The sequence below is a fragment of the Haliotis asinina genome, chromosome 15, assembly GCF_037392515.1.
Source record: "Haliotis asinina isolate JCU_RB_2024 chromosome 15, JCU_Hal_asi_v2, whole genome shotgun sequence".
Classification (NCBI taxonomy): Eukaryota; Metazoa; Mollusca; class Gastropoda; order Lepetellida; family Haliotidae; genus Haliotis; species Haliotis asinina.
The window spans coordinates 51,607,941-51,632,946 of NC_090294.1; the positions used below are offsets into that span (position 1 = coordinate 51,607,941).

A 25,006-nucleotide genomic window follows, 5' to 3' on the forward strand; every position below is an offset into this window, starting at 1 on the left:
CATACCGCGATGTTGACACGAAATTTCCTTCATAACGCTGGAATCAACGTCATGGACTGGCCATCGAGGTCCCCTGATCTTAATCCAAAAGAGCACGTTTGGGATGCACTTGGGAGAAGGCTTCGTGGTCTTAGGAACCAACCTCAGAATTTGCAGGAACTTGGCGCTACCTTGTAAGAGCAATGGCGCAGAATCCCAACCACGTGATCACACGCATTATGAGGAGACGGTGTTTAGCAGTGGTGAATGCGCTGGGCGGCCATACACAATATTGAACTATGAAATTTCGAATTTTTATTCTTGTGACTTGACATTCTGTATACCCATGATTTGGAACGGCGGTGTAGCCTAATGGAGCTGATTGTGGCACAGTCGGTGTATCGAGTACACAGATCTCAGCAATGAAATAATGACAATTTAACCATCTTACCATCTCTTGTTCTCAAGAACACGGAAGTGACTTTATCTCAACGGCGGGACCAGGGATGGGTTTCGGGGTTGCGGGGGTGTGCCCTCCCACTTTCCCAGACAAAAATCCCCATATGGAGCACGTCCCCGTAACCTTTTGACTTCATGGTTTCTGTGCACCCCAATCTGATTATGAATATGCAGTACAGCGGGTACAGGAAGAATGAGTGCGTAAGTGTCTTATCGTGGCGGGGATGTCGGGAACAGCTTCAAGCATCGATGCAATGCAAAATAAACGATTCATATATAACAGCTGCAATCAACAAATTTGTCTACAATAATGTTCATTAACTCCCAGATAATAATATTTTCTGCCGTTTGATGTCCAAAATGCAGTACAATGGTCTAGTTTTGTCAGGTGACCTGACCCCTTTACCTATACAACCTTTCTTATCGTGGCCCGGTGTGTCAATATGTAGGGCGGTGTAACTACCAAATAAGGAGTATTACGGATTACGAAATTCAGACTTCAGCTGCTGCACATGAATCCATGGAGTCGACAGTCCAGACTTCACACTCTGTTGTGACTGACATGATGACCTCTGTTACAGAGGGATGTAGATTACAATGACCGCGTTGGTGTGAGTAATTCACAACATACATATCTAGACTTGCTCGGTCTTCCTAATGTTTTGTTTCCGTGTTTAGATGGGACTTTTCTCAGAACTCAGATCGCGGATTTTAACTACGAGTCGCTAGTCTCAAACTTTAGCTGTACAAAAGTGTACTCAGCAATATTACATCTACACCACGGTGTCCTGTACTCAGCAATATTACATCTACACCACTGTGTCCTGTAATCAGCAATATTACATTTACATAATTGCATGTGTCGGGTAATCACTGTGACAGTGGGTCCTGGCTTGTGACCAGACAACCCATTTCCAGTTGGTCACACTGAGGTCAGGGTCCTGTCAGATACCGACACCGCAGCACAGCACTCTGACCCTCACACTGTCACTTACACCAGGAAATACTATTTCTGTTTCAACATAGACTGACACCGTGCGGTTGTGGTCTGCCGGGTGTAGGGCGGTATGTTGTCCCGACAGGGTTCAGTGTATAGTAGATATAACAGAATGTCTTCACTGGCCGTTGTACCAAGCAGCGACATACATCATTATACAAACCAACCAGTAACATGGCGAACATTGAACTCTGTATCGTTTGATTTGCAGTCCCTCTCTCAGCAGTATACCAGCCAAGTGGTGGTAGCCTGTAAATGATTAAGGTGTTGGTATTGTGAGCAGCGACACTCTTCATCCGCCATCAACGACTACACCAAACCATGCCACCTGACGTGTTCCATCCCCTGTGTGGAAGTAAAACCATCTACCATTACCCTGCCTAGTAAATGATGACAACCATCATCCTCAGTGAAACATAATATGTGTAATATTTAAGGATGATGTAGCAAATATTTAAATTTAGTGTTATTTTTTAAAGCAAGGCTTGATGGATGTAAAGTCTTTCCAGCTGGGGATGCCTCGGACCAAACCTTAGCGGGAACGGGAAAACGGTTTGTTTCAGAGGTAGCCTAGTTCCAGGCTCACAGACCTGTCGACATCTCAACGTATACAACAGAGACGTAGCTCATAAAATGCTTGTTCAGGTTGGTGGTAGGGAAGATATTGTGATTGTAAGTCAAGGCTCGGGGTTAATAAGACCCCATCAAGCTTTATTGGGGTCAATAAAAAACGCTTGGTATGTTAACTTAATTGAATTGTGTTAGGTATTTCAGTCACACCACAGACCAGCGTCAGCGGCCAATAATAAACCTTTGTCAAACTGAGAACCTGTCCATGAAGATCAGTTCAAGCGACTGATTCTGTGCTATTTTGAGTCGGATCGGGTCAACATGTTTGACAATTTTGAATTGCTTCCAGTAGTTCAACGTGTTTTGATATTATCTGATCAACTTGCTCAACTATTTTAATTATTATTCCGCGACTTGTTTATGAGTTCTAGTTCTATGAGCATCAAGTCACCTTGTTCAACACGTTTGTTCTTAGAGTTTATCTGTCCTCACATCTGTGTGCTGTTATACGCCGCCATTATCCATTACAAACTGTTGATAATGTCACATATATCGACGACCGTGCTGATTGCTACAAATGATTATTATCAATAAAGTTCCATATTTTCCTTAGAGAGGTTTCTTTCTTAAAAAGGAATCGGTTGGTACTCAACTCCCTTTGAGTATATATATATATGTTATACAGACATCTGTGTCACACAAACTCACACATTTCTAATAAAATCCGTTGGTCCTTAACGGACTGACTGTGTGGGTTTACGCCACTTTTATCAATATTCCAGCAATATCACGGCGGGGTACTCCAGAAGTGTAAACCTTCCTTCAGTAGTATATGTTATATAAATATCGGTGTCACGTGCATCTTGAACAGACTCATTTCTAAAAGAAAGTCGGTTGGTCCTTAACTTCCCATGAGTAATACATGTATATGTTACATAAACATGGGTGACACATTCTGTTTAAATAGACTCATGATCCCAGTTAGTGTTTTGGAGAGGCAGACAGTTTGTTCAGGTTTCGCCAGCCCATTCAAATGCGGATGGAGAAGTACATCCGAGTTCACTGGGTGCATCTCGCCAGTTTCATTCACAAGTCAACGCTACCATACATATACATTAGCGCATGAAACCACGATGCTCTATTCACAATATATACACATATTTTATACTTATATGGATCACAAGACGCAACCTAACGGGTGTACATTTAACCTTCTTTAAAAACAATTCTCGCCCGAGTGATTTTGTGTGATACAACTACAGTCGTACCAGCTCGCCACGCTACCCCGTTCACGAACACCCAAGGAAAACTCATCTCGCTCACACTGTGCTTGAAGTTATGAAACCTCTGCGGCACCACACATGAGCGCCTGTTATACCGGGGGCGTGTCAATACAATGTCAAGTATGTGTTACGGGTCAGTTGACATGGCAGAGAGGAGCACACCGTTACAGTGGTAATTCGCTATAAGGCGACGTATGGTCGCTGTGACACGTTTCCTAACTCAAGGGTAAACTGTTTGTTTTTTATGTTATTTTTAAATATATGTGATTCGTGTCTCGTAGGCCATATGGATTTGCAGGACTTTTTTGGTTGGTTTTTATCTTTCTTACAACATATTACACTAATAACCTTCGAACCTTTCGTATTTAGAGAGTCCCAGTTTTACCTTCTGGTGTCTGTAACTTCTTGTGTAACTATATCCCTGTGGTGTGAAAACGTTAACTTTCGAATTTGATTTGGGAAAAATACGATGAAACGCCAATGATGGTTTTGGCACACTGCAACCATGTTGGTAATCAAACTACCCTGTCTGCGTGATGGGTCATTATCTATTTATCATTTTGTTTTCTGGAAAACATCCCATGTCAAAACCCTGTGGCTACCAAGCCAAGCAGAATTATCTCCCTTGGATCATAACATTTCATCTCACATTGTAGTTTAGCGGCAGGGTTTGGGGGCCTCATTTTGACACAAGCTTGTAAACGTCAGCTGGTTCTATGGCCATCCTGCTCTCGGCAGCTTCACTGTACAGATGTGGTCTTCCTGTTCCAGATATATGTTAGAAACTGGACAATGCATACTCACTCATTTTATGCGGCCTGTAACACAAACTCCGATCAAAGCAGTACCTACATTGGAGCGCAGTCAAGAGCGGACCTATACAATCAAGCTCGAAAATTAATAAACATATAATAAAACTAATAAACATGCAATACTCAGTGAAACGCTGGTCATAAACAAAAGATACCTACTCTGTGATTTTTTCTAACATAATAATAATAAAAATAAAAAACCCAAAACATTGCTAACCAATTACCAATAAGATATTGACACAGTACACTCTTTGTTACAAGGGAGGTGTGCGAGAATGGGTGGGCACGACACACCACAGTTTACTGAACCAACTATGCCAGCACTCCTTCTGGAACACCTAGCTGCCCCTTTCCCTCATTCCAGTCGGTGGTCGCCAAACAATACTGAATTATTTCCCTTGGATCATGATACGATCTCCCTGACACTGCACCACAGCGAAACTAAATCCTTGAAAGCACTGTCAGTTGAGGTCGTCGTTTAAACACTGTTTGTCAACATCAAGCCGTCCCATGACCTGGTTGTGGACACCTTTACTGAACTGATCTGGTCTTCCTGTTCCAGGTGAAAGATGGAAACTGTCTAAGTCATACCCCATGTTATACTCTAGGAGGTACGATTGCTACGAGATAAGTTATGACATCTTAGGCTAACAAGAGATTTGTCAAACGGGGGGTCCAGGAATTTACGACAGATTCTAACACAGGTACCGAACAACTCATGCACACCTAATATCTGGATGTCGATTATAATCCTAATGGGCATGAGCAGATTCCATAAACACATCAGACTCCTAGATCTTCATAAGAAAACAGACAGAAAACGCATCAAGTTTTATTGGTCTCAGCGAACCATCTTGTTGTAAACTGCTTGTCTTGGGAGTGAGGTGAGGCTTGCTGACGTGGTTGATGCCTGTCATCGTATGATATCTGTGCAGTCTGGTGCTCATGCTGTCAATCACTGGATTGTCTTCTTCACACTCAGTTACAGACTATCCTCATGTACCTGGAATACTGTGGTGGGTTAAGGAAGCAAACAAACTGATGCCAAACAAAGGCCTGTTTTCTTATTGTTTGATTTATTCCTGATGGACATCATGTTACATGTTCTGGATGTACATCTAGACACAAGAATGTCACACGAATGGAATGAAACATAACACTGCAAAAATGTCCTTGTTTTACTGACCATAAGATTAATAACATACATATCCCCCCCCCTCCAAAAAATATTCTAAAATTCAAGTCTTGAAATAAATGCATGCTTCAAGACACCTTTTGGAGAAATTAACATGAAATACATTTGATTAATGGCGCTAAAGGACATGAAATAAACTCATGAATATAAGAGCTCAAAATGGCATTGCCTTGTAAGAGGAAGAATGCATACACTATGATCATGTATGTAATGTTCAGTGGGGAAGAGACGACAGTTTTATCAATGGATCATAAAATGGCCATCCGCAGATAAACCTGACAGTATCTGAAATGCACACAAAGCGTTAAGAGGCAACACATTATGGAATATGATTTAACATGTTAAAGTAAATTTTATAAAGATCTTCCTCTGAAGAAATGGATTTTGTCTTTGTGAGAAGTGTTTTTGCATCAGGTTTCATGACATGCAAGGTGCTCATCCACCAACATGTATTGTGTCCTATACACCCCATTCCACACACAGTCCCAGCTATCCCATATTTACACAAACTGATATCATACTGACAGTGTAGCATAATACACATACAAATTGCATCAGTAAATCCACTGGACGATATAATTAAAGCCAGATTCTCTACTCTACATCAGTGATCTATATCACTGAATATGTTACCTAGTAGATTCCATGAACAACAAAATGTTATTGGAAGATTAACTTTGTGTTTTTACTAAACATGCAATATCAGAATCAAAGTGGCAAAGAAATGAAGCTGAATCACTTTAGAAAGCTAACATCTGACTAACTCACTAACATATGTCCTTCATTTAGATGGAGTGTTCTGTATTTGTTCGAGAAAATTTATCCTCTGAAGATAGGAATTGTACTTGAGTAAAGGATCTGGTTTTAACAGGATTGAAGCATAGAACCACATGTCAATATTGTGTGTATCACAAAAGTCTTACTTCCTGTACTGTACATGCAATATAACACTGTTTATCTATTTGTATCAATACTCACGTACAGTATAACATGTAACAAAGATTATTGTACTTTCACACCTCATATCACATTCAAACTACAGCACAAAAACCTCAGGACTTAAACACCCCTACAAGCGCTGGTCTGATTGTCCGTTCTTGCAGTTTATATCCGATTTTCTGTACTACTGCAACAGTTCCGCCCTCCTTCTCAGTTGTGGGGACTTCAAACAACGCCTCATGAAGATATGGGTCAAACTTGTCTCCTTCTGATGGAGATATCTTGTGCAACCCGTGTCTGACGAACACCTTCTGTAGCTGTGATTCCGTCATTGTCAGTCCATCGAACAAGTTCTTGAGGTGAGGGTTGTTAGAGATCTCCTGTTGTGGGACACTCTCGTTTGCCTTGCCTAAAATGTCAGCCACCTCCAACATGTCCTTACAGAAGGCTTGGATGCCGAAAATCTTTGCATCGTCCACTTGTTTTTTCATCCTCTGTCGGACATTTTCTGTTTCAGCGAGGGAGCGCATATATTTGTCCTGAAGAAACAAGGAATGTGAAAGTCAGCGTTGTTTACACTTCTGCAAAATATCATGACACAACTATATTGAAATAAGGTATCAGTGTTGCTACTACAACACTGAAGGTTAGGACATCTCTTCACAAGTCACATTACTTGGAGATTTACCTGGAGTCCTGTATTTGAGGGTCACTGGGATTCATACTAAACATTTTCAGGGGTCCTGGACTACAAAATGGGGGTACCAGACACTTGAATATTATTATTAATACTATGTTGTAATATTGTTGTATTTCAGCTCATGTTATTGTATAGTGTATCGTGATCATCACACTGTTACAGTAATAAACTTGCATATGACACAATAACCCAGATAGTGGGAAACTCACTGATAACTTTTTGTTGTTCCATCGAAATTTTAACACAAAAGTGTTTTTTCTGTGTCGTTGTGGATGTGCTAATAACTTTTGCTGCATCCATTGTCTAGTTTTATGTTTTTAAGATGCAGGAATTTACATTATGTAAATTCCTATAATGGTTATTCAGAAGGCGGGTTTCTCAAGCTTTTGAAAATCAGTTTCAAAACAGAGACTTCCTTTCCAAGTCAACTTTTCCTGGCTCGATCGGGGTGCCAAGTAGTAAAGGAGTTGTGTCTCTTGTGAAATGGATAAAACAAGTTCTAATGCAGGACAGATGATGTCTGCTGCAAGAAATGACAAGAAGTGTGAGATAGGTAATATTTGGCATTTAGTATCGTCTTACAGCTTGAAACTGTCATTAAGAATGCATCACATTAACCATTTCAAAGTGGCATTTTCATATATGACTCCATTACAGGTTGTCTGAAAGGTTGTTCTGATGTGACCTGTTCTAGAATGTCATCAGACAAAGTGTAGCTGTAGCCCCCCTGTGATATGACTCTAACAAGATAACATCATGACAGGGAGTGTTGGGTGTACCAATCAATATTCAGGTTACACTGTAGCAGACAAACCAAAGATTATAATCAGGGTGCAAGTCTCAGATATTTATTACTTTATCAACTTGAGTTGATATATTTGATATCAGAAGACACTTAGGTGAGATTCTCTATATATCAAACACTGTATTTCCTCTGGTAGGCACTGAGAGGTAGAGCAGGCACTGAGAGGTAGATTATAAGATATAATTAATTACATCCAGTGAACACAAAAAGCGCTGGGCTTCTAATACAAGCTGTATCTTTAAGTCCGTTTAAAAATAGGAAATACAGCATGTTACAAAAACATATGTTTTCATTTAGCTCGTTAAGTGCTAGTGCCAGTCCAAGTATAAGAATTCAAAATATTTCACTAACATGGGCCATTTCTCAAAATACTGTCAGGGACAGACAGTCACCAGCCCAAAGAAATCTGGATAAATGTCATCTGACTATAGTTAGTCTCAGTCTGAATCTTCCCTCTCCTGTCTCAAGCATTGGTGTATCATTATCAGAACATACATCAGTTGCAGACCAATTCTGGATGATAGTGATCTAAACCGGCACTCATTGAGACTGAAGAAATAATCTGGTTTAGAGAGTATGCCGGATGGTAGAGCTGATGATAAATGTACAAGCCATTAACGGCACTGAGATTTTGTACCGGTGTTGACAACTTCCTGGATTGGAGACATGCCAGTTTTGACAGCTTCCACTGTACATTTACAAATTGAAAATTCTGCGAATGATTTTGAATGATGAGAGGAATCTCCCAATAATGCCTTTTAATATAAAATATATCAACATGAGTTATTGAAAGTGTAAATCTGTGACATGAGCAGGGGTTTGTGCACACACACAAAAAAACAAGCAACAGGGTGAATCTGGGATTTGAACCCAGAATTTTAGCATGGAAAAGGGTAACAACTCTGCAAAACAAGTTACAGTGCATTTAGACAATGAGGCTATGCAGGCCCAACTTACACTTTGTGATCAAAATCTCTTGAGCTCCAAGATGCCATAAATCAGGGCAATGTACCCATTCACCATGGTCCACAGATAGTTTAGTCCAAGCGACAAACTAGTGACTTTAGTTTGTTCAAAAGAATTCCTTTCTCTACCATTGTCAGTACCAACAGCTGTATTTGTATCATGCAAATATCATGTAACAAAGTACAAAGATTTAGGTCAGATACGAAATACTGTGAAATTTCATGTTTCAACTTTGCTCTCTGTGGACAGTTGTGATGAAGCTCTGCACAGCGTATCTAATAAATTAAGTATCAACTATCATAAAGCTGTGGACTATCAGTCTTTACTTTAGTTCATCTGTTTGTTGATATTAAGTACCACAGTCGGCAATGTTCCATCTGTTTAAGGACAGTCGACAAAAATTTCTGGACCAGACGATGCAGTGACCGACATCATGAGCATTGATGTATGCACTTGGGATACAATGACATGCAGCAACCAAGTGAGCACGGCTGACCATCTGATGCTTTAGTCACCTCTCAACACAAGCAAGGGGTGCTGAAGATCATTCCTAACTTGACCTTCACTAGTCATTACACGATGGACACTGTGCTGGGTTACCATAGTAACCAAGGTCTGTACCTTGAAGTCTGCCACCTGTGCCTCCAGTTTAGCTTTCTCCTCCATCAGCTGTTTCTCCACACCCGATGTTTCCTCCACGGGGGCAGACTCAGATGGCTTCTGCTCTGTCTGCTTCTCCTCCATCGGCTTCTGCTCTGCTGTTGTTGAGGGCTTACCATCAGTAGCGGTCGTTGTCATCCTGACCCGACAACATCTGCAGGAATCAGTAATAGAAGATTAAGTAGTTGCAATAGGTAGCAAGACAGGACATTTTAACCATCATAATGAATCTCATTATTTATGTTGGGTCCATGTTTGCACACATCTGAATGGTATAGTTACTCAAATGTAAGTGAGAAGTAACCATGGTAACAAACTGATGATACCAGTTCATATGAGAAGCCAAACCTTCATGTACCTATTAAACTACAGATGTCAGGATGCTGAGATCCTCTTCCTATCAGCACATTGACTAAAATTATCAAATGCCAATTCGCCAAGATAACAGCTTTCAAATAGTTTATGGTACACATGTGAAAGACATTTCAATCCTTGATGCGTCACTGACAAAACTGATGTCCATAGCAGTTCACTATTATGACTTGTACTGCATGCTCACATGTTGTGTCTTCAGGTAAAGATAATGTTGAGATATAAGCATGATCACTGGAATTGTACAACAGGATCTATCTTTAGTTGGATATATTATGCCTGTCTTTAGGCAGATGTATTATGGATGAGAAATGAGTTTAGATGCTCTTGTGATAAGCCATTCATAAGTCACCAATGACCAGTGATGTGAAACTATTTAAGATTATATTGGCATTTAGCTCAAAGTTACTTTTTCGATATTTGTCGATAACCGATATTTAGTTAATGATTATCCATCTCTGTGATCTATGTCAACAACTAACCCTAAATGTTACACATTTGATCCACTGTCAGTCTTATAAGGTGAACTTGTGGATATGTTGAGATATATCTCAAAGCTGCAGGGGTTCTTGTCAGCTCGGGTAACACAGACATCTGCTTCATCTACGATTCTGTATACAGAAACATACCCTAGCCAAAACCAGAATATAGAAACGTATCCTACAACAAGCCCATCAGGGTCATTATCTAGATCAGATCTGCCATGCAGTTGTATAACTTTTGACTATGAGGCGCATTTAATTGCACTGTATATGAGCATACATGAGCATACACAGTAACAATGGTGAATACCACTTGCGATCAGGCAAACTACAAGCATAACTGTACATGATATTGTTTTTAGATTGAGAAATATGGACTCATCCACCGTTCTGGGTACCAGGGAGCGTTCAGTTTCATCTTGTTTAGGGTATATTTCTGTATACATAAACACATATATCTGTACATATCTGCTATACCTGTTCCAACAACAACCTCTTCAGACTTACTGAAACATCATCACGAATTGACCTACATGTGTGGATTAAAATAGAAATTTACCTGGCATTCCTGAATGGAAACAGCAGACTATTATCACTTATATACAGTCTCGAGTATCAACAATTAATTAGGTGTTTTGAAACTATCCACATCCATATGGAGCTATTACAAAACTGTTTAAAGCCTAATAAAGGCTTGCTTTTAAAATTCCACTGATTGGCAGACTTCATTTGGTTGAACATAAATGTTGCAGAAATGTCTCCCTTAACTGTTAACAACACTGTTGAAGAAACATGTATTCATAGGTTCAGCCGAGAAGTAGCTTCCTCTATATCCCCCTCCCAGTCGATGAAAGTATGTTAAATGAGAGCACTGTTGCTGAACTTGCTGACAGTGAAATAATCGAAATGAATTTCATCGGAGGAATTCCTCGTTTTGATTGCTGAATAAATACATACTAATCGACAACGATGTGTGTTTCAAGAAAAACTTGGTGTATTGGGGTGACATACCTTGAAGGACTTCGAAACAAAATAGATTGGGAAAAATGAGGAATCTTCATCACTTGACGAACACACATGCTCACAGTGGCAGCCATGTTGAAAGTCACGTTGAATAAGGGGGCTAACTCCAAGAAAGTTCTTTCCTCCCGTTCTTGCATCACACTAGAAAAATCTAGAACGCCAGACGCTTGCATAATGAACTGACCCTATTTTCTTACAGCATACCTACCAAAAATGACATCATATTTTGTGTAGAGTTTATGAGATATTGATAAAGTTAACGGTGTTATAAGTGTGCAATACTGTGTTTGGTAATCTGCACCTGATGTAAATCATTTAAGAAATTGACAAAGCCATACTGCAGAAGCTTATCGTTAATTGAACGCCTCCATTTTCGGAATTATCTCACAAATCAAAGTGAAACATAATATATTAAAAAAAACCTGACTACTTTCAGAAGTCATTTTAACACCGAGAAAATGATCACGGTTACAGACCAATAACGATTTGAAGCGGTGGTAAAATCTGCGACGTTTCTCCTTTCAGACGGTTGTAATGTTTGTTTGGGCAGGCATAATCTACAACAAGGACGGGTCACTCGCTTGCTTCCTTTACCATTCATACTAATTAACGTCTGCCTCGTGTTCTCAAACGTACACAGTGACTTGGCTCGTTTCCAGCGCAACTTCAGCTGTGTTTAACAGAACTTCAGCCAGTTTATTGTATCAGTTGGAATTTTACAATGAATGAATGAATTATAGTAAGAATTAAGAGCAAGAATTACGTGTATGAATGAAAGAAATAAAGAAAAAATTAAAAGAAAGAAGTACATATGTGAATGAATGAAAGAAAAATGATACACCGCTGCCTTCCCTCCCAAACATGTTAAAGAACGCAAAAGTATCGCGAGAACACATGTGTTAACATCAGCTGTCCATTTAATTAAAAATCTACTTTGAGACATTTTTATTTACATTAATAATTAATTCAGATATCTTATTGCATTTGGGGAATGGAATGGACGTTAACAAAATGTTAACTGACACTGTCACACACCCCTCAAAAACAGAAAGCGTAAAACTGTCATAAAGCGTTCTAAACACCTTTCCAGTTTTGTCAAATAATAAGATCAACAAGAGAGAAAGAACTTATGGAACTATAACCCTCAAGCATCACAAGCATCACAAGCATCACAAGCATCAAGGGTGGATCAGTTTAGACCGGCGATATGCCATATTTTTCAAACACCTCAAATGCACCATAACATTCCTTTCTAGATTATGAAACTATCACTATTACTTGCAAACACATTTCACCTGATAGTATATTCCCCTCATAAGAATTAAAAGTGTATGTGAAAGATGCTTTTGAAACAGTTACTAGAAGCACTCAAACATAGTCGTGTAGTGTTTCAATCTCGGATCACATTTTCATCCACCTTAAATACACCTTCTCGATTTTTTGAGTCGTAAAACTATCCCTATTACTTGCAAATACCTTTCAACTTAAGGTGTGTTTTCCTTCTAAAACTTAAACGAATGTATGAAAGAAGTTTTATCGACACAATTTAGTGAATGGAGAATGGAAGCCATTGAGCTATAACATACCGACTTGAAACTTTACTGCAAATCTACTGTCCTAATACGGACACTAATACCAATTATTTGACATAAATTAAAGTGACAACATAGTTAACTAATCTTCTACGTGTAGAATTTCAGCTGTTACAACACTCAGTGAATTTAATCAGCTTTTGAAAATAACCAAGGCTCAATCTTAAATACTACACTGCCGCCATATTAGCTACACTGGTTACGTAACGCCCCGAGGAATGCGTTCAAGGGCTTTTCGGGGAGTTTCCTCTCCCTCTCTATATAGTCTCCCTCGTTTGGGGCCTTGTTTTCGTGATTTCACTACCAGAACATATGTTGTCTCTGTTGTACAATGTATGCAGCACTGTTGTGCTGGTTTTATTATGCTGTGCTATGTTTAAAAGGATTTATAAGAATAAAATAGGATAAGTCTTGTATTTCTTCTGGGTTTAATCAGAAATAATGTGCAATATTTAACAGTGATAGTTCAGGCAAGATACACCTATCCCGTTAAATGCAATACATCTGTACTTTCTGGTTATAGAGAAATCCGATATCAGTGTCGCGTGCAGTTACTCTTTGCCAAATATCTGATTATGTAACATAGTTTAGTTGAATCTGTCACGTAATCCCATAAAGTATCTAACACGTTAATGAGTAAAAATATCTGATAGGAATGTACCGAAACAGTATGATCAATACAGCTGATATGTTTTAATTAATAAACGTGATTCTTTCTTCACAGACATTTGCAGAAGCGTTACTTGGTTTTTCATCGCGACATTTCGTCCAATAGAAATTAAAACCCGGATGTTACAGTGTTATATGATTAGTTTTCATAAGTAAGATCAGATGACTCATATTCGTTGAAATTGTTTTGAATGATGTCATACAAATGAAGGTGTGTGTGAAAGGGGTAGTGCGTGAGCGTGGGTGTGTGGAGGTGTGACCGGGATGGTGGGTGGGAGTATGAGTGGGTTGGAGACTGAGTGCGTGAGCGTGGGTGTGTGGAGGTGTGACCGGGATGGTGGGTGGGAATATGAGTGGGTTGGAGACTGAGTGCGTGAGCGTGGGTGTGTGGAGGTGTGACCGGGATGGTGGGTGGGAGTATGAGTGGGTTGGAGACTGAGTGCGTGAGCTTGCTGGACAGATGGATGGACATGCAACTGACAGATATGTGACTTAGGGGCCTGCTCAGCTACGATAGCCGTACATCACAATCGGATAAACAACTCTTGTTTGCTTTAGTTTTATAATTAGCCACCACCGAAAACGGGTATTTACTTTCTCTTGTGGTCAGGATATATTGTTAATGTAACTGAGCGCTGCGAGTCCTCTGCTGCTGCTGGTTATGCGTCCTACGTCAGTCTGGGGGAAGACAGGGGCCACACTGTCTGGTGGGCAATCTTGATGACGACTAATGGCACGAGGGTTAGGTTTGCTCGCTAAATAAATGCTTTTCATGACTTGTGCTTTTAGATATCACTTTGTGATAAACAACATGACGTTACATTTCCATACAAAACACATGGACCCAGATTTTCGAAGCTCTCTCAACGCTAAGATAGTCGTAAGTGCCATACATTAACATTAACTTACGACTATTTTAGCGCAAAGCGAGCTTGCCATGGACAGTAAGCAGAACTGCCGGGTCAATGTTCTTTAGTTCCATGCGATCATTTACAAACACTAACTGTTCACTGGACATTGTGCCTTTTCTTTCAGCGCTCTTGCTGAGTTCATCTCCGTTTGTTAACGAACATTTCACATTTTGTCTGTGGTGACTTAGGAAATATTCTCTTCTTAACAAACGTCTATTATATCCATTCATACATGTGTCTATCACCCGTGCACACATTAATCTGTCCACCCAGTGGAGGAGAGACCATGACAGGACAAGTCATCAAACATCCATGCTTCAGTCATGACCCCTGTTAGTCCATCATGTGATCGTTTATTCGTCTGTCGTCTTGTCCATCCTTCTGGTCATTTAATTGTTCGTCTATCCGATGTCCATCACCGTGTATTCTTAGTCAACCCATCCATCTATCAACTCCATCATTCTGTCTGTCTTACTTTCTCGCCTGTGTCTTAAGTGTGTCTGGCTGCCCAAGTGTCTGACAGTCTGTGCCTGACTGTGTCTGCGTATCCTCCTCCCCCATCACATATCCAACGCAGAGGTGGATCCAGAGGTGCAGGAGCTCATACCCTACCTTTGGTCCTGAATATTTTTGTTTAATGACCACTGAACACCCCCTCACTCCCTCCCTTCTCAATAGTGTGCATTCTCATGTTTCAAAAAGCTGTAACCGCACCTGCAACAACACTGAAGTAATCTGACGCCTTTCATCAGGGCCGTGTCCTCTGTTCCCATTAAACATTTCCCCAACTACTGCCATTAAATATCAGTCCAAGCTCAATTTATGCACTGGTAAAACATTTAAAACCTGACAAATTAACCCACCACATTCCACCACATGCTGTATATACACATTCAACAAAGTCTGCAGATCAGCACCTCTCGTACCCACCCCACTACCACCACAACACCCATCCCCACTACCATCCAAGTCCTCCCCCTTGGGTGATCTTCCCGGGCAGAGGTAGAGAACATGCAGTAGTCAGCACTAGTCGGGCTGGATTTCTCGTCAAGAAAGACGGCGAGAAACGTGCATGAAACGTCAGGATTTCCCCAAATCCGGGCGTCTCTCAGTTCCCACATTCGACGAAAAACAACCTTGATTACCATAAATACTATGAATATTTATCAACACACTTATGACTTCCATTATGGGAAATCTATAACGGGCATGACAAGGCTTATGCCTGGACGTCATTGATTGGTGAAACAAGGCAAGTATCGCGAGGCCTCACAGGGGTGGTCGGACACAGGGATTTTACATAAATGGCCATTATTATTGTGCTCCGTTAAAAGTGAAAGTACATGTATTTGTCTTCACCATCTTCTTTGTGAAGTGACACACAAGAATCAGTGTTTATACCACGATGCCGTAATGCCGTAATGCCGTAATGCCGTAATTATTCTTGTGATTTTAATTACCCTAAAAGTGCAATTGTATTCAGAAACATCACTGTAGGGTATGGGGTGTTCTTCAACATTTACCTATAAGTTTTCCATCCTTATGTTGTCATTCCGTGTTCTGTGACACAGTGCACATACTCAGTTTTTGCTGGTTCACATTCACTGCCGTTTTGCTTTAAGGGATGTGAAGATCACAATGATGTTAGTTAGTATATGCATTTAACCATTTTCTGGAAAGATCCATGAAGGAAAGTACGCATGTATTAATGTATTAATGCATGCAGATCTGTAAATGTAACTGACGTGTAGCTCTTGCACACACGCGCGCCCGTACACACACACGCACAAACGTACGCACGTGTGCACGCACGCACATCGCACAGATACAGAGCAAGGCTGAAACGCTGTCACTCGACCGCCAACCCAAGTCTACACTGAATGTGACTAGCCAAGAGACAAGTTCATCTTAAGGGTAAGACAAGCATAAATATTTTGCCCCGAGCTGTTTAAACTCAGTATGAATTAAGACAGGTAATAAGAGTGTACTTGATCTATAACTGTTTGCCGGCGTGTTAGAAACAAATATCGAATTTCATAAAGAGGAGAAAAGAAAATGTGATGATTTCTTAGTAAAAACGTAAAAAAATATAATGCAATCGATATTATAAATGAAACTTTATTGGAATTTTAAGTGCGATAAATCTGAACAAATCCATTAATGATTTATGTCGCTGTGAAAAACTGTTTTAGGCTCCTAAGCTGTTAACATCAGGCGTGTTAATGTCCAACCTATTCTTTAAAATGTTTCTACATCCCAATCAACCCCATACTTTAATATTGATTTGATGTTTAGGAGTTTCAAAGTTTTGAATAAAATCGAAAAAGTACATCAGTTTTCTTGTTCGAATCAACGCCCAGCTATATTGGATTTCACGCTGTCGTCGCCCAAATGCGACAACAGGCTCCTTCTTTTCATGGAAGATGTTTCAATATTGCGTTTCGTTTTAGGTGTACAATGTAGTTTTTAACATCATCCGTTTTGTGGTTGTTCCTGTCAATTCTGTAATGGATTTTTACACCGAAAGAAAATATGTTTAATCGCTTTAATTAGAAACAGAACGTGGTTGGAAGAGTGTATTAAAAGGAACGTTCAGGCTACATCACCATCATTCCCCGCTGAACGATACTGACTAACTAAAACTGGCGCGTGTTTACATGCTATTTTAATATTTCAGTAATGCATATGTTTTAACCTTAAAACAATAAAGGCTTTACGTCATATTCAGTTTTGACATTTGATTATTAAAGCACGTGCTTAAATGAAAACCCTGAAATTGACTATTGTACAAAATGTTTGCAGCAGAAGGTTCTCAGTAGAATGTTTTATTACAACGTGTTATTCAGATAGCATGATTTCCGCTGTGATATATAGCGAGAATATTACTGAAACCAGTTTTCAGTCAACTCAATCACAAGTGGCGGCCACAGTTCATATTTATGCATATAGTGCATTGGATGTCATTACTTTGTGAACGAATAAATCATAGGAGATGCGGTGTCATGTCCATGGTTTTGTCGTTGGTTTTGTTCACAATATTTACAGTTAATTTTACCACCGACACGTAAATGAGTTCTGTTTGTCATGAGTGATGACAGTGATGTCGGATTCAGTTCGTATTTTGAGTTATGCCCACTTTTAGAACACGCGTTTCACGATAATGAATAATGTGTTGTCACTTTCACTACCAGTGCAGGTATTGGAGTAACTGACAGTGATGCCAACTGTATACATGGGGTTCTCATTGCTATACAACATGTACAACACAAGCGGCCTTTCTTGTCAAATACGATGTTTAGCACACCTTGAGATCAACACAGGATGATGTTTTCGTGGATACAGCCACACTGCGTAATTCTTATGTGAATAAGATATTGCCCCAGTGTTTCCAGGTGCAAGGAGAATGTTTGTCTTCGGAAGAACTATTCTGAACGTTTTGATGGGGGAAGCATGATGCGATTTTTCAGTTATAATGACCTCTGGAAGAAACATGATTCGTGTGACTTCACTCAGTCTGTCATGAGAATATATGATCCATCTTATATACTGTGTAGTGAGAGAATATATGGTTTATCTGACGTACTGTCAAGTAAGAGAATATACGGTCAATATGACAGACTGTCAAGTGAGAGAATATATGGTTTATCTGATGTACTGTCAAGTGAGAGAATATACGGTTTATCTGATGTACTGTCAAGTGGGAGAATATATGGTTTATCTGACGTACTGTCAAGTGAGAGAATATACGGTTAATATGACATACTGTCAAGTGAGAGAATATATGGTTTATCTGACGTACTGTCAAGTGAGAGAATATATGATTAACATGACATACTGTCAAGTGAGAGAATATATGGTTTATGTGACGTACTGTCAAGTGAGAGAATATATGATTAACATGACATACTGTCAAGTGAGAGAATATATGGTTTATGTGACGTACTGTCAAGTGAGAGAATATACGGTTAATATGACATACTGACGTACTTTGTAATGAGGGAATGCAGGGTTCATGAGAGAATGTATGTACTCCATGTGAGAGAATCTGAGCTTGTCGCAACATGTATGAGGAAATCCTGGATGGCGGAGCTGTTTGCAGAAGAATCAGTTGCATCCATGTCTTTAAAAAGATCTTACAAGTAATGTTACAGAATCGTTGAGCTATGTTCGTGGATAACCGTGACTCGTAGATCGAGGTATGCTTTCTCATAAATTAAACCCCGTATGACGTCATGAAGCTGTACTTTTGATGTCTTCACTATGCCACACCTTGCACTACATGTAAATACACCCTAATTGTCCAGTACTGAAATAAATAGCACAAGATCACTAATGCCACTAAAACCGATATATTATTTTACAAACTGTCAAATCAAATCAAGGTTATGCGACTGTAACTGATGAATGTATCCTGGAACCAAACTTGCTCCTAAAGGCGTCAGTATCTTCTGTTTTCTAAAGTGATATTACTGGAATATTGCTAACAGCGGCGTAAAAATAAAATAACTCACTCACAAAATGTTCCTCCACCCGCTCTTAATGATTCCATCCCACATTAATGACGTCATCACATTAATCCAGTAGGACTAAGGACGCAATTGTGTTCACCCGCTGGGTTCGTTGCTCGGGCAGTAGACAAGAGTGCCATAAGACCCTTACGTCACAGGGACGTTCATATTTCCGTCAAACGTGTTCACCAAAGGTCACGTTTTGTCCATGATGGCCCCGTCCACTATGTCCACATATGTTACCGATCAGAAAGGAATGTTTGTGCTACAAACACAATATCGACCAGTATCGTAGTAAACCACAGACAAGTGTGGGGCCCATACATCAAGCATACACTCTCTTGTTCTCTACGTGTATTCATAATGGTGGGTCCATATATAAACAGTGACCATCTTGTCTCCCAGTCGTTAGTTACATCTGACTTGGGACAGACAACTTAATATCTCCTGTAGGAGACAGGTCTGACATCCATGATTGACTCTCCAGACATGAGCACATCTATGAATGTGTATGCGCATTAGATAGGTGTTAGGTTACAAATCTGAAAAAATAAATGGTGAGGGTAATTATTCATGCCTCCCCAGAGCATCAAAACGTTCTGTGAATGTGTGTGTTTTAATATTGCAGTTAGTATGCGGCATCAAGAAATAGGGGCAAATAAGTGGTCGACAGCATGAACACCCATATCTTTCACAAACCTCTGTTACCGACAGTCTGTGCTGCCACATGGTATCTGAAGTTTGCATCAAGATCGGATTCACGATTGTCGTAAATCTGTCGTACGCTATGCGAGTTATACGATGTCGTACGGGTCTATGCAATACATGTGTATTACGATTAACTTATGTCTATGTAAAGTTTAGTTTAGATGTCACATGTCTATGTGTTAACTCATGTCAATTATGGTTAACTATATGTTAATGTGCTGGAGTTAACATCAGTTTGTGCCAGCCATGATCATTGTAAGTCTATATGAAGGACACAGCATATTTATGTTAACGTAGGCTTTGTGTGTGGTATAACGCCACACTTAGAAAGAATTAAGGTATAATTCTCTCTCTCTCTCTCTCTCTGTATTATACATATATATATATATATATTGATAGCAACTGATTGTATATTGATTGTATGCTACTGAATTCCGTCGACTGACTTTGACCACTCACTCGATTCTTGACCACACCGATTGTCCATGCCAGCCAAACAACAGTACTAACATATGACAGAGGCCGTGATATTGCCATTGCAGCTGTTAAAATGTTCGTTTGTCACTCTGAAGGCCTGGGTAAAATGTGGGGAGGCCATTTCTAGTGTCTCCTTCCGTGATATTCCTGAATATTGTTGAAAAGGCTTAAAACTAAACTCAAATAAATTCACTCACGTCTATATCTCAATATGTCACTACAAAATACAATGGTACCCCTGTGCAGAGCCTCACAATACAGGCTGTCCTTGTGACGTCATAGCAGCTGCCCCCTGACCCTTTGAGAAGGGCGAAGGGACAAAGACCCGTAAGGCACGATCGTGGGAGCTGATGTGAAGGGTAGATTGCGGCGTGGGAGGGGGTAACAATTATTGATTAGGAATGACAGTGATGTGGCTAGAGTGGCGATGGAACACGTGGACATCCATTAACATTACACAGGATTACGAAAGTTTCTCTTTGCACTATCATCGATTTGATATTTCAGGGTTCGTTGAAGAAATAAACTTTATATCATTAAAAAGTGAAAAAATACAATCAACGAAAAGAATTATAGTGAGCATGAACAGGCATATTGAGCGCATCATTTGTTACATCTGAAAGACTTGGGCTTTCTTCAAATTTCCCTTATTGATGCAACACTTATGACTTCCCTCATTCCACCCAGGATAGATGGCGGTGAAAGTTTGCTGGCTGGAACATCATCGCAACAATAAATGAATAAATGCACATGAGAAAACAAAGGACATTGCTGCTCTGATTGTAAACAGTAAAAATTAACAGATTTAACAGTAAAATATCATCACCCATGGGTCAGTGTGTTCACAGAACAGCACCCATTTACCCATGTGATCTAGCCAAACACTTTGACCTTCACATCATCAGTCATCATACCGATCAAACATATATACATCAAAGATGGTACAGGTGATCCTGGCTTCTCATCATCAACTCACGACCCTTATCCCTGCTTCACGCAACCCAGAGGGCGAATAAGATTTCTACCTGGAAGTGATGCTTAGTCGAACCCACCAAGAAGTCTCCAAACCCGCAGGTTTCTACTTTACCCAGAGTGTGAGAAACAGGAACAGGTGTATTTCGTCCGGACACTCTCCCAATGTCAGTCAAAAGACTCGGAAGTACCGAACCTGAGGCACGGAGAACTACGTTGAGTTGGACAACGTGGTACTCAGGAGGCAATGGTGACATTACTCAAAGCGGGGTTAGCGTGCTTGCCATTTTTTCCAGCTCTTGTGATATATTCATCACATTAGAATCAAAAGGGACATAAAGTTTAAATATATAACAGATTTAAGCTGATGTAACACATGGTCATGGTCAGTCTTGGTGTGATCAGGTCTGAGGTTGCAAAGTGGTCTGTTTCCAGAGACTTATACGATGGTCAGACTTGTTGGTGTGATCAGGTCTGAGGTTGCAAAGTGGTCTGTTTCCAGAGACTTGTACGATGGTCAGACTTGTTGGTGTGATCAGGTCTGAGGTTGCAAAGTGGTCTGTTTCCAGAGACTTGTACGATGGTTCATGGTAATATTCCACGACGCCCTTCGCATATTCACGCTATAACCACGAACAGACCTGTGAGTGAAGACCACAAGCATGGGAAAGACAGTATTAACAGGCATCTTGTCCATCATCTTAAGATGCCGTGTTACGGTTCACGGTGGACAGCCGCAGATCATATCAGCGAGAAGTTAGATTCACTGCATGATCCTCAGTTCATATGCGCAATTTGATGAACATTCATAGAGTCACGGTTACGTGGGAACTGACTGGTTCTGACTCGGAAAGGAAGAGCCTTCTCTTTCACTTTTCAGTACGGTAGACTTCATCCAAAGCATGGACGAGTTGCTTTTCTCACTGCACATAAACTGATAGGTCGTTCTGGGTGTCTTCCACTGAGAAGCTGCGATTAGAGGTGTTGGTATAACAGTCATGTCTGCTCAGACCACCAGGACAGAAGCGTCAGAAAATATCTGAGCCACCACGGCGATCAATGTCCACAGGATAAAATTAATAGTCATACCCAAGTGAAGAGAGCAAGGGTGGTATGTTCCATTGTGTAACACTATTTGTTGTGTGATGGTGTCAACGACCTGAATGTCTTCTCACACCCAATCAACACAAAAGGAGGTGGTGTTTGTTATCGTATCAGCTTTAGTTTAAACTGCAACAGATGGAAGGGTAGATCATGTTAAACTGTAACTGACAGAAGGGAAGATCATGTTAAACTGTAACTGACAGAAGGGAAGATCATGTTAAACTGTAACTGACAGAAGGGAAGATTATGTTAAACTGTAACTGATGGAAGGGAAGATTATGTTAACCTGTAACTGACTGTTTGTTATGGGATATTTACATGACGCACACATCCAGACAATTGGTAGATGCTCAAGCCGCTGGTATCTTTTTCCCTCGATCATTTGATGTCAATCTCAAAGGCACATCGTTTTGTCAATCTCAGCTCCCTGCGGACCATGCGACGCTTTTAGATTGTCTCTGATAGAAGGGTAGTTTTTGCTAAGCTGCAATTGACAGAAGTTTCGATAATATTATACGGCAACGGATAGAAGGATAGATTATGTTAAACTGCAACTGACAGAAGGGTAGATAATATTAGGCTGCAACTGACAAATTCGTAGACTATGTTAAACTGCAACTGACAGAAGGGTAGATAATATTAGGCTGCAACAGGCAGAAGGTTACATTAAGTTAAACTGCAACTGACAGAAGGGTAGATAATATTAGGCTGCAACAGGCAAAAGGTTACATTAAGTTAAACTGCAACTGACAGAAGGGTGGATAATATTAGGCTGCAACTGACAGAAGGGTAGAATATGTTAAACTGCAACTGACAGAAGGGTAGATAATATTAGGCTGCAACAGGCAGAAGGTTACATTAAGTTAAACTGCAACTGACAGAAGGGTAGATAATATTAGGCTGCAACAGGCAGAAGGTTACATTAAGTTAAACTGCAACTGACAGAAGGGTAGATAATATTAGGCTGCAACTGACAGAAGGGTAGAATATGTTAAACTGCAACTGACAGAAGGGTAGATAAAATTAGGCTGCAACAGGCAGAAGGTTACATTAAGTTAAACTGCAACTGACAGAAGGGTAGATAAAATTAGGCTGCAACAGGCAGAATGTTACATTAAGTTAAACTGCAACTGACAGAAGGGTAGATAATATTAGGCTGCAACAGGCAGAAGGTTACATTAAGTTAAACTGCAACTGACAGAAGGGTAGATAATATTAGGCTGCAACAGGCAGAAGGTTACATTAAGTTAAACTGCAACTGACAGAAGGTTACATTAAGTTAAACTGCAACTGACAGAAGGGTAGATTATGTTAAACTGCAACTGACAGAAAGGTAGATAAAATTAGGCTGCAACATGCAGAAGGTTACATTAAGTTAAACTGCAACTGACAGAAGGGTAGATAATATTAGGCTGCACACAGGCAGAAGGTTACATTAAGTTAAACTGCAACTGACAGAAGGGTAGATTATGTTATACTGCAACTGACAGAAGGGTAGATTATGTTAAACTGCAACTGACAGAAGGGTAGATTATCCACTTCTAACAGCAATTGCTGCGTAATACCCAATCAACACAAAAGGAGGTGGTGTTTGTTATCGTATCAGCTTTAGTTTAAACTGCAACAGATGGAAGGGTAGATCATGTTAAACTGTAACTGACAGAAGGGAAGATCATGTTAAACTGTAACTGACAGAAGGGAAGATCATGTTAAACTGTAACTGACAGAAGGGAAGATTATGTTAAACTGTAACTGATGGAAGGGAAGATTATGTTAACCTGTAACTGACTGTTTGTTATGGGATATTTACATGACGCACACATCCAGACAATTGGTAGATGCTCAAGCCGCTGGTATCTTTTTCCCTCGATCATTTGATGTCAATCTCAAAGGCACATCGTTTTGTCAATCTCAGCTCCCTGCGGACCATGCGACGCTTTTAGATTGTCTCTGATAGAAGGGTAGTTTTTGCTAAGCTGCAATTGACAGAAGTTTCGATAATATTATACGGCAACGGATAGAAGGATAGATTATGTTAAACTGCAACTGACAGAAGGGTAGATAATATTAGGCTGCAACTGACAAATTCGTAGACTATGTTAAACTGCAACTGACAGAAGGGTAGATAATATTAGGCTGCAACAGGCAGAAGGTTACATTAAGTTAAACTGCAACTGACAGAAGGGTAGATAATATTAGGCTGCAACAGGCAAAAGGTTACATTAAGTTAAACTGCAACTGACAGAAGGGTGGATAATATTAGGCTGCAACTGACAGAAGGGTAGAATATGTTAAACTGCAACTGACAGAAGGGTAGATAATATTAGGCTGCAACAGGCAGAAGGTTACATTAAGTTAAACTGCAACTGACAGAAGGGTAGATAATATTAGGCTGCAACAGGCAGAAGGTTACATTAAGTTAAACTGCAACTGACAGAAGGGTAGATAATATTAGGCTGCAACTGACAGAAGGGTAGAATATGTTAAACTGCAACTGACAGAAGGGTAGATAAAATTAGGCTGCAACAGGCAGAAGGTTACATTAAGTTAAACTGCAACTGACCTAAGGGTAGATAAAATTAGGCTGCAACAGGCAGAATGTTACATTAAGTTAAACTGCAACTGACAGAAGGGTAGATAATATTAGGCTGCAACAGGCAGAAGGTTACATTAAGTTAAACTGCAACTGACAGAAGGGTAGATAATATTAGGCTGCAACAGACAGAAGGTTACATTAAGTTAAACTGCAACTGACAGAAGGTTACATTAAGTTAAACTGCAACTGACAGAAGGGTAGATTATGTTAAACTGCAACTGACAGAA

The 25,006-nt window shown here is 40.0% G+C and overlaps 1 protein-coding gene across 1 annotated transcript; it reads right to left on the reverse strand.

Annotated features, from left to right (window-relative positions):
• Window positions 1-5,156: 5,156 nt before the first annotated feature.
• Window positions 5,157-11,343, reverse strand: LOC137265808 (grpE protein homolog 1, mitochondrial-like). Its single transcript, XM_067801266.1, has 3 exons — window positions 11,231-11,343; window positions 9,327-9,519; window positions 5,157-6,773 (listed from the first exon to the last, which is right to left on the reverse strand). Exons 1-3 carry the CDS (start codon window positions 11,314-11,316, stop codon window positions 6,348-6,350), a joined length of 705 nt encoding a protein of 234 aa, XP_067657367.1. The 5' UTR covers window positions 11,317-11,343; the 3' UTR covers window positions 5,157-6,347.
• Window positions 11,344-25,006: the final 13,663 nt, after the last annotated feature.